At 44.0% G+C, this 11,071-nt stretch overlaps 1 protein-coding gene across 1 annotated transcript; it reads left to right on the top strand.

The window, feature by feature from the left end:
• Nucleotides 1-680: 680 nt before the first annotated feature.
• On the top strand, nucleotides 681-8,947 carry LOC119282858 (E3 ubiquitin-protein ligase UPL4-like). The gene is made up of 17 exons (XM_037562902.1): nucleotides 681-1,421; nucleotides 1,523-1,633; nucleotides 1,714-1,830; nucleotides 1,920-2,078; nucleotides 2,157-2,315; nucleotides 3,244-3,399; nucleotides 3,481-3,602; nucleotides 3,710-4,814; nucleotides 5,058-5,124; nucleotides 5,225-6,408; nucleotides 6,496-6,726; nucleotides 6,810-6,914; nucleotides 7,530-7,610; nucleotides 7,741-7,809; nucleotides 7,903-8,031; nucleotides 8,118-8,201; nucleotides 8,501-8,947. Exons 1-17 carry the CDS (start codon nucleotides 804-806, stop codon nucleotides 8,564-8,566), a joined length of 4,563 nt encoding a protein of 1,520 aa, XP_037418799.1. The 5' UTR covers nucleotides 681-803; the 3' UTR covers nucleotides 8,567-8,947.
• Nucleotides 8,948-11,071: the final 2,124 nt, after the last annotated feature.

Here is an 11,071-nt window from a genome sequence, read left to right as displayed (position 1 = left end):
CCGACGAGTCCGGCGTCAGTTGGGCTGAAATTTCTCTCCCACCTACCGCTGCATGTCTTTTTAGTTCACCCTAAAAGTCGACTCCAAAGCTGGATATCTTGGGTACAAGTTCTTCTTTCGGGGAGTTATAGATTTTTTTCCCTAATACCGGCCGTTTTATGGTATGTGAAATTGTTTTCGTCCAAAACCGTAAAATACGATTATTTCACGGTTTAGTTTTATTTATTTTTTAGATTGCTTACCACAATACAGTGCCTTTTACTAGATCTGCTAGATAAAGGATCCCGTCCTCGCTCGGAGCCGGAGCCTATCCTTCCGGCCTCCACGTAATCCGCAATTAACAAAGCACGCACGGGCAGTGCCTTCCCAGGTAAGCCTCGCCCCGCCAATGGACGACGCTACACCAAAAGTCCAAAAGCAAACCCCGAACCAAACCAAACCAAACCAAACCGCAAGGCCAGCCCAGGCCAGGCCGCGGCGCGCAGTTCCATTACTGCCCTCCACCCACCCACCCCCGCACACAATGGCGGTGCGGAACTCCCAGATAAACACGGGGAATCTCCCCCAGAAACCGCACCGAATCGGTTAAAAATCTCCCGGATTTTAAACCCGATCGATCGGGATAGAGGGGTAAACCAGACTTAAAACCCGCCCCCCCTCCCCACCCCGCACGTCTCTCAACTCATATCCCCCCCGATTCCCCTCCCTGATCGATCGTGTTCGTTGCTGGGACGGAGCGAGGACTGCCGCTGTGCTGCTGGCTCACGTCCGCGCCCGGGGGCCTGAGGTGAGCGCGCGCGCCGATGGATCGCTGCCGGAAGCGCCCCGACTCCGACCCCGGCGGCTCCGGCGAGGCCGAGCCTCCCGCCGATAAGCGCCCCTGCACCGCCGAGCCCTCCACCTCCGCCGCCGCCGCCGTCTCCGCGCCGGGGCTGCCGGAGCAGGCCGCCTCCGACATGGACACCTCGTCGTCCGGCCACGCCGCCGAGGCCGACGCCGATGCCGATGTGGACGGCGACGATGGGGACGGGGACGGGGACGGGGATGGCGGGTCGTCGTGTGAGTCGGATGGGGACGGGGGGCCCGGGAGCGGCAAGTTCCGCCGGATGGTGGCGGCCGTCGCCTCGGAGGGCGCCGGGGGAGGCGCGCTGCTCGCGTCGCTCACGGAGCTCTGCGAGGCGCTCTCCTTCTGCACCGAGGACGCCGGGGGCTACTTCCCCGTCGAGTCCGCCGCGCGGGCGCTCGTGCGGCTGGCCGGCGCCGACGTCGCCAGCCCCGACGAGCTGCTGCTCGCCGTGCGCGCCATCACCTATCTCTGCGACGCCATGCCGCGCGCCGCCGACGCCGTCGTCCGCCATGGCCTGCTCCCCGTGCTCTGCTCCCGCCTCCTCGCAATCGAGTACCTTGATGTGGCCGAGCAGGTAACGGAGCAGCCCTGAAAACCCGGCCAGAACATCACATTGACCTGAACGAAGCGCTTTATGTGATCGATCAATCACGCTTCTTCTGTTTGTATGAGCAGTGCTTGCAGGCGTTCGAGAAGATATCGCTGCGGCAGCCGGCGCAGTGCTTGCAGGCAGGCATGATCACCGCCGTGCTCGCATACATTGACTTCTTCTCTGCAAGTATTCAGGTTAGAATTGCAGAAATTCCATCTTTTGGTGCTGAGAATCTACTGCATTCGCTAATTGGATGCGTGCTTGGATGGTTCAGAGGGTTGCTGTCTCAGCTGTTGCAAATGCCTGCAAGAAGGTCCCCGCAGATTGCTCCCAGTTTGTGATGGATTCGATCCCAATGCTGTGTAATCTACTGCAGTCTGAGGACAAGATGGTATTGTTACCCACTAATTTAACCGAGCTTGCTTGTATTAGGCATGTACATAGTGCTCTGCTAATGTTTCAGGCGATATAATATCACAGGTTGTTGAAAAGGTTGCAACTTGCCTGATAAGCATTGTAGACTCTTTTAGTGGTTCAGTGGAGCTTCTTGACCAGCTCTGCCACCAGGGCCTGGTAGAGAAGGTCCTTCCTTTGATCAACGCCAGCGGACTCACTTCCCTTAATCCATCAACTTGCAGTGTATGCTTCCCCTTGACCTTCTATGCGTATCATGAGTATGTCTTTGAGGGAGTTGATTGTAGTTTGTTGTGATTGCAGAACTTGATCGGGCTTCTTGCTAAGCTAGCCTGTACTTCACTTGTGGCAGTGAAGTCTCTCTTTGAGTTGAATGTTGGTAGCACCATAAGGGGGATTTTGGTCAGTTCAGATCTCTCCCATGGGATGCCATACCTGCCTTCGGAAAACCAAAATAACCAGGTTGGTTGCTTAATAGCTTTTTTACTGCCAGTCCATATTTCTATAGTTCTGTTTCTTGGTAATGTCAACATCAGGTGGTCCATAACCTACACGAGCAGATGCTGCTGTTACCAGTAGTAATACTAATACATGCACCAAGCTCAGTTGATCAGTATATTTACTAGAAAAGAACTAGTAGGCACAATTCTTTTGTCCGATTCTCCTAGAATCGTGAGAATTGGACCTCTAGGATTGTAAAAAAAAAATACGGATTCAAGATTTTGGGAGAAGCAGCCAAAAGAACTGGGCTGTAATCTTATAAGTTATGCTACCATTATTGTGAATTTGTCCTATCCATTTCTTTGTGACTTAACTTGTACTCCCTCCGGTCCTTTTTACTTTGCGTATTAGATTTGTGTCAAGTCAAACTTTGCAAAGTTTGACCGAATTTATATAAAAAATATCAATATCTATAATATCAAATATATGTACTCCCTCCGTCCTAAAATTCTCGTCTTAGATTTGTCTAGATACGGATGTATCTAATACTAAAATGTGACTTGATACATCCGTACTTAGACAAATTTAAGACAAGAATTTTGGGACGGAGGGAGTACTATGGAACTACATTTCATAATGAATCTACAATATTGATTTGGCATTATGAATGCTGATACTTTTTTCTATAAGTTTGGTCAAAGTAGAGATACTTTGACTTCAGACACAACTTATATGCAGACTAAAAAGGACCGGAGGGAGTATTATAAGCACTGCTTTCCACTTCTGAACAAGCGAAACATTATTTTCATTGATCAATAAATAAGTAGCTATAATAGTAGAACTTGTCCGATCACATCCCTTGATCCCTCTTTTTACACCAACATGCAGCCCTGAAGTTCACACTAGCTGCCAATCAGTGATTTGATAGTTTAATTGTTGATCCTACCAGGTTAATGAAGCTCTGAAATTAGCAATCCAGCTTATTCCTTCTGCGGCAAGAGATGTTGAAGACACCTATATAGTACTTGCTAAAGAAAAAATAATTGTCGATGAACCAGGGTTCTTGTGTCAGTTCTCTACGGATATCCTTCCTATCTTGATCAAGGTCTGTTCACAATAACGAACTAACAGCTCATTAAGGATGCTCTTGCTCTGAAATATGAAGTGAGTATGTTGTTTTGTGCAGGCAGTCAACTCTGGTGCAAATTCGTACATTTGCTATGGCTGTTCTTCAATTGTAAATAACATCTGTTACTTCAGTAAACCTGAAATGCTTCAAGAGTTGCTCAAGGAAACAAACATATCAAGGTAAACACGACCTGCAAAAGAAGGGCTGCATTCCTATAGACATTTTCACTGAACTCGTTAATTGTCTGAGTCTAAATGAGTATGTTACTTCTGTGATTATGTGACAGCTTCTTGGCTGGTTTATTGTCCCGGAAGGATCATCATGTGCTAATCTCATCACTGAAGATTATCGAGATTCTCATGCAAAAGCTTCCGGATGCTTACCTTGGATCTTTTATCAAAGAAGGTGTTGTCAATGCAGTAGAGGCTCTTCTTATGCAAGAGGATTGCTCAAAGTCCAGCCCCCCTCTCTCTGATGACACTCAACAGTCAGAAAATCAACCTGTTATAAGAAATAAACCTACATGTTTCTGCTATGCATTTGATTCCCGCCAATCTGAATCTGCTGAAACAAGGGCTTGTAGGATTGGGCAGGGGAACCTTTTTAATTTCGCAAGACATGTGAAGACAACTTACTTTACAGCTGAAGCAGTGAATTCAGAGATGGGGTTAACAGAGATTTTGCAGAAGCTCAAAACTTGCTGTGCAGTTCTAAATGACTCTGCCGACAAGTCATTCAACCAAGACAGTCTTCAAAATGAAGAACACCTGTCTACCATTTTGAGCGAGGTGATGATGGAGCTTCACGGAGGAGAAACAATGACGACGTTTGAATTCCTTGAGAGTGGACTGGTCAAATCTTTGTTAAATTACCTGTCTAACGGCAAATACCTTCAGGTGGATGACAATCTTAAAGATTACAATGCTGAACATTTTTGTGCTGTGCTGAAAAGATTTCAGTCATTTGCCCGGATTTGTTTCTCAAGAATGGAGCAAGGTTGGGGTGATATGCTCTTGACACTACTTGTAAGGAAACTGCAGAATGCTCTTACTTCTCTTGACAACTTCCCAGTGATAATGAGCCACAATTTCAAGCCAAGGAACAATATTTCTGATATCCCTATTCGCCACTCAACAATTAGTCCATGTATCCGAGTACGTTTCAAGAAGGATGAAGATGAAACAAACTTATCAAGCTATGATAATTCTGTGAATTTGGAAATCTCTTCTTCCTTGCATTCTATCGAACAATTTCTGTGGCCCAAAGTCAGTACATGCACAAGTGATCAGAATACTGAATCACCACCTAGTAGTGTTGCTTTTGAGAGCAAATGTGCTGAAGATGACCCTCAGGAAAGAGATTCCAGCCCAGAATCTTCTCCTTCATCAGAGGTATTATTCTGTTTGCAATCTTAAGAAACATTAACAGTTGGGATATATTGAAATATGAATAGGCTGAGTGCTACTTGCTTATATTTATAACTTTCTTTTAGTGCCGTAGAGGTTATGCATGGTTTGGCTATTACTTCATACATACCTGTTGATACCGGAAAAAATTATCCAATAAATCCACAGTTTATCGCTGTTCATACTTCTAGGTTTCCGTGTTTTAAGACTAGAATGGCTCCTTTTCAGGGTATCATCAGGGAAAATCAAAATTCTTATGTAGAACCATGCTCGAAGAAAGGGTCGCCATCTTCTGGTGAGTGTGTGTCTAGATTTGACTTAATTACTAGCTGTTATTCTCTAATTTGCAACCTGTCTCTTGTTCTGGTAACCTCAACACCATAATGGATGTGCAGCTGGAGGTCAACCAGAACGAAACAAGTCGACCGGGACTGATTGTGCTGTACAGCCAAAACTGGTATTTAGCCTGAAAGGAAAAGAGCTTGACCGATCTGTTACTCTATATCAATCAATCCTGCAAGATCAGATCAATGCGGGAGCTGATGTAATTTTGGACACCCAGTTTTGGCGCAGTGTGCATGACATAACATTTCGAACAGCTGCAAATCCAGAAAAAGATGATTCTCCTGAGAACCTGTCTAATGCAGCGATATCAACAAATGACAGTAAAACTGGTTTAATGTGGCAAGCACTCCCTTTCTTCAGCAGCTTGTTGCTTGGCAAGATCCCTTGCAAACTTGATAGATCAAATTCATTGTATGACATATTGTTTATGCTGAAAGTTTTAGAAGGATTAAACCGATACTCGTTTCACCTCGTGTCTAATGAGAGAAACCATGCTTTTGCTCAAGGGAAGTTAACTGACCTTGATGATCTGAAGCCTTCTGTTTCTTCAGTTCCACTTCAGGAGTTTGTTAGTGCTAAATTGACAGATAAACTGGAGCAACAGATGCATGATCCCTTGGTTTTAAGGTCTCGCTGTCTGCCTTTATGGTGCACTGAACTGATGTCTGCGTGCCCTTTCTTATTTTCCTTTGAGGCAAGATGGAAGTATTTCCAACTGACAGCATTTGGTTCTTCATCAATGCAACGTGGTCATATGATAGATACAAGTGGTAGCAATATATCAACAGAAAGAGGTTCACCCATTTCACGGAAAAAGTTCAAAGTTGATCGTGATGATATACTGGCTTCAGCTGCGAAAATGATGCATTCCTATGCTAAGAGTAGTGCACTGCTTGAAGTAGAATATGAAGAAGAAGTAGGCACAGGTTTAGGTCCTACAATGGAGTTCTATACGTTGATAAGTCATGAGTTTCAGAAGTCTGGTTTAGGCATGTGGAGGGGTGAGCTTTCTTGTGAAGCTGGCACCAACAATGCTCACATTGGTTCCCGGACTGTGGTCGCGCCTAATGGACTGTTTCCTCGACCGTGGTCTGCTTCTGTAGATTGTGCTTCCTTCTCGGAAATAAATAAAAGGTTTCACCTCCTTGGTCAGGTTCTCGCAAAGGCAATTAAGGATGGCAGAATTCTTGACATTCCATTTTCCAAAGCATTTTACAAGCTTATCCTAGGACAGGTATTTTGGGTCCTATATTCTCGGAATATATATCATGTTTATTATGCTTTCTTCTGTTTGTCGATCTAATAATCTTTTCTATGATAGGAGCTTAATATATATGATATCAATTCATTTGATCCTGAACTCGCAATGACCCTTATGGAGTTTAAAGCGCTTACTTGTCAAAGGAAATATTTAGAATCATGTTCGACAAAGGAATGCCAGAGCACATCTGATTTGTCTTATCGTGGTTGTAAAATTGAGGATCTTGTTATTGACTTTGCTGTCCCAGGGTATCCAGAATATGTGCTTTCTTCAGAGGGTACTTCAGACAATGTAAGTGATATGACCGTGCCACTTTCCGTTGCCGGGTTCGCAGCAGATTAAAGTATTCCCTAAATTACTTAAGTTATTTTCAGGTAACTGGTGAGAATTTGGAAGAATATGTTTCTTTTGTTGTCGAGGCAACGGTTAAAAGTGGAATCACAAGACAGCTGGAGGCTTTTGAGTCAGGATTCAGTCAGGTATGCTATATCATGGTGCCGCTCTCATATGTTTATACTTGTGTGTGACTAATGACAGCTTTTCAGTTACACCATGGTTGGGTTGTCCCAGTTCAAAAAATGTGGAGTGCGTGTAGGATGCATTGTTACTTACCTAGAAGCTATCATGGCTCTACAGTTCTTAGTTTATATGCGTTCTACACTCTTGGACAAAGTTGCAAATTTGCTGCTTCCTACTAGCGCTTTTATCCTCGGAGGAACTTGGCAGTAATGCGTTAATTAGACAATGCAAAAGCCATTCCTCATTTAATAACCCTGTGTAATATTTCTTAAGTAATCTTAATCCAATATGTATACACTTCTAACTGTTTCTGATGGCAATCATTTTGATTTGGCGATTGACTCGCCCTTCGTCCTTTTTTTACCAGAGCTTCCTCATCTGTCTGTTCAGGTGTATATAGGCGCTAGGTTGCTTTGATTTGTAACTCATGAGCCTCGCATGGGGCCAATAGGGTGACATGAACTCGATGTTTCACTTCTCATTATACATTTTCCACTCTTCTCTGGTGTTGTCTCTTACTGCTCGTAGTTTAAAAAATCCAATTTGTTGTGCTACACTTACACTGGGTATTGCAGGTATTTCCACTAAGCACACTTCGGGCATTCTCAGAGGATGAGCTGGAGAGATTACTCTGCGGAGAACAAGATAACTGGGATGTATGTGCCTTTTCTTATAAATATGCAGAGAGCAAGATTACTCTGTGTTGAACAAGATTACTTTTGTTGGAAGTTGTTGATTTTCTTGTAAATATTCGTTTTTTGTTATTGACACCTTGCTTCTGAACAGTTTGTGAAACTTGTGGATCACATAAAATTTGATCATGGCTACACCTCCAGCAGTCCTGCAGTCCTTAATGTAAGTCTTTTATTAGTAGATACATTTTGAAGTTCCATTTTCCAAGAAAAATAGTATCTCAGTACCATAACAAGAAATCTTAATGCGCTGCAGTTGTTAGAGATCATACAAGAGTTTGGATGCCATGAACGCAGAGCTTTCTTGCAATTTATAACGGGTTCACCTCGGCTCCCTCCAGGCGGTCTGGCTGCACTGAATCCAAATTTGACAGTTGTCAGGAAGGTCTGTTTTCACAATTTAAAGCTACCTCTCTATCTCTCATCAGTTACTTTTTACTAGTTTGCTAACTTGTGCTATACAATTAACAGCATAGCAACAACGATGCTGATGATGATCTGCCAAGTGTGATGACTTGCGCTAACTATCTTAAGTTACCTGCCTACTGCTCTAAGGTCTGAACTCTCTACCTTTCTGCTATCGAAACTGAGCACGTCTTAGTAGATTAGTTTACTTCTATTCTTCTTACTATTTTTATTAATTAAGATAAGTGCTTTAATATCTTGATGGAACACTTAAGCTAAAAGAAACTGTGGACTATGAAGTGCGCATCCAAGTCAGTAGTAATTGGCATTCTGAACATGCCTTTTCTGGCATGATTATTTGCAGTAGTTAGTTCCAGTTGCTATACGTTTGAGTTTCCTGAAAGTTACCGTTCATTGGCATACTAACACCAAACCTTTGCGCCCTTCAGGAAAGGATGAGGGAGAAGCTACTCTACGCGATTACTGAGGGGCAGGGGTCCTTCCACCTGTCCTGACTGGAAACCGATACTGACACTGGCTGCCCGCGCCACACGCAGGAGAAACTCGCGCGTGGTTTTGTGAGTATATCATGTAGGGAAACAAGATACGTAGGTGTGGGCGGCTCGCTAAACTTACGACATGATTGGGTGTGGAGCTGATGATAGGAGGGGAAGAAGCAGAGGGTTCCCCGTCAGCCAGTCTTATCTATCCTTGCCTGTACATACTAGTGGTAGTTTTAGGTGTGCTCTCGAGTGTTGGCGAACATGGCGACCATCGACTTAGATCACTGCTATTTATGTGGCTGATCTTTTGCTGTACATACACATTGGCTGCAAGTGCCATTGCTATCTATCTATATATCGTTCTCAGCCGGTGTTTGCCTGCTGCATCCTGTATTGCCTAGCATTTGCCGAAATATGTCTACTGCAATCTTGCAGCATGTGGGTATGTCTGACCTCAGACGAAACTATTTGCCCGCCCACGTTGGCTCCTTTGGAGGGGAACGTGGAACGACTTTAGGTTTTGTTGAGATGGACCGTGCTTGAGGTGTCTCTTTCACTCAGGACGGGGTATCTATCTATACCAGTAGCTTCAGTAGTTGGGGGTGGTATTTCTGTGGAAATGGAACTCTGGGCACTCAAAATAGAGAAATTCCCTGTGGAATTCCATCGTTTGGTGTTCTTAATTTTGATGGAGTACCCCTGTCCCACATGCTCCCTGCACATTGGGCATGTTTGTACACCGGTCTTGTTTCGGCCATGTTTGCGTTCGTCCTACGATTACACACTTGTCTCCTTTTGTTGGAGGAAAAGATGTCTGTCGTCGGTGCGGTGTGAAAGGTGGTTGAGCTGGGCAGCCGAGGTCGCTGGAATACAATGACACAGTTCGCTTCCAGATGCGGCCAAGTCATGTATGTACCTAACCTGGTAACGGCGCAAGGCAATGATACGACTCCGTCGAATATATGCCATGGATATGGTATCATACTACTCCTGTTACTTTGCAGATAAGTTAGGTGACACCACGACTGCTCATAATCATTTATCAAGAGTATATTAGCGTGATCTTCGAATCGAAAAACAGTTCGGCTGTAGTTCTGTCCGAGGATGATAAGATTGTTTACTGGCTGCAACGTTTTTGCCATCTGCAGCTGCTTCTGTCACTTCAGGGATTATTTTTTTCCTTTTTCCTTGCATAGGCATAGCTTTGATTTTGTATGACTTCTCTTTTTCAGTGTTTTTCTTGCCTTTTGCGTGTGCGCGCGCGTTGGTATTATGCAGAGGTTGGGTGTGTGTTCATTGTGTTTGTATCTCTTTGATGTTTTATTTTGAGTTAATAGAATCCACCGTTTATCGAAAAACTGAGAAACTGAGAGGAAATGGTTTGATATACGTGCTTGGAAGAGAATGTACCGGAGTAGACGAGAACATAGTCACCATCAACAACCCTCCCCTTTTGTTGTTCTTGGAATTGGATGATATATATTCTTTCATGGCACACATACCTAGGGCTGGAATTCGAGCCGAGTCGAGCCAGCTCGGCTCGACTCGCTAGAGCTCGTTTCGTTAACGAGTTAGCTCGACTCGACTCGTTATGATTAACGAGCTCAAATTCAAGATTGGCTCGACTCGTATAACTCGCGAGCTGGCTCGTTTAGCTTGTTAAGCTCGTTAAAGATATGAACATAAAACCCTCAAACATTATAAAAATTATTATGTATATATTAAACATATATATCACTAAACAATGGTAATTTCCTTGTAATGCATGAGTCTCCTAGGCGGCTGGGCCTTCAACAGTTAGGCCTTGTGTTGTGCTCCTGGAACATAGGGTGCTGAGTGGCTGATCTTTTTTTATATTGGAAGTGGCTGATCTTTTGTACCAAGCCTAACGAGTTACACGAGTACTCGTGAGATTGGCTCGTTTAACTTGGTCTATAAACGATCTTAAACTAAAGCTCGGCTCGACTCGTTATTCTTCGAGTTCGAGTCGATTCGAGCCGAGTCACGAGCTACTCGTTTAGCTCACGAGCTTCGAGCTTTTTTTCCAGCCCTACATATACCCGAGGACAAATCCAAAATAATAATGATACTGGATGCATAACTTCGAGATTGACGCAAGAATATATGTAATTTCATCCATTGTGTTAACAACAACATGTTCGGACATTGTTTAGCATATAATTCGGCATAACAAAAAAGTAACTATCAAGTGCTTATACCAAAATAATGAAACAAGTGACAAAACCATTTCCAAAAGATAGTTGACATTGGCAGAAAATATATCGTCCAACTTCGAATCCTAGATTGATCAAGCTCACCATGAAGTTCTCTTGGTTATCTACATGTTCCCACATATGCAACAAGCATTGCAAAAAGGTTTTGGAAAATGTATATGTAAAGTTCATGTACATAGTACCCCATTCAACATTTGCACAGATCATGCTCACTCCAATCTCATGTACACATGGCTGAATTAAAAGGAGGAAAAAACAAACAAACTTGCATTTGTTTGGACTA

This window comes from Triticum dicoccoides, chromosome 1A, assembly GCF_002162155.2.
Source record: "Triticum dicoccoides isolate Atlit2015 ecotype Zavitan chromosome 1A, WEW_v2.0, whole genome shotgun sequence".
In the NCBI taxonomy this organism is placed as follows: domain Eukaryota; kingdom Viridiplantae; phylum Streptophyta; class Magnoliopsida; order Poales; family Poaceae; genus Triticum; species Triticum dicoccoides.
Note: the sequence above shows the minus strand (reverse complement) of the source record. Positions and strands in the feature narration are given on the sequence as shown.

What these genes read in the sequence shown, in the direction of transcription:
- LOC119282858 (XM_037562902.1), top strand. Translation starts at nt 804, where the DNA reads ATGGATCGCTGCCGGAAGCGCCCCGACTCCGACCCCGGCGGCTCCGGC. An exon ending in AAGGAAACAAACATATCAAG is followed by an intron (nt 3,603 to 3,709) that starts GTAAACACGACC and finishes ATTATGTGACAG; the next exon opens with CTTCTTGGCTGGTTTATTGT. An exon ending in TACCTGCCTACTGCTCTAAG is followed by an intron (nt 8,202 to 8,500) that starts GTCTGAACTCTC and finishes TGCGCCCTTCAG; the next exon opens with GAAAGGATGAGGGAGAAGCT.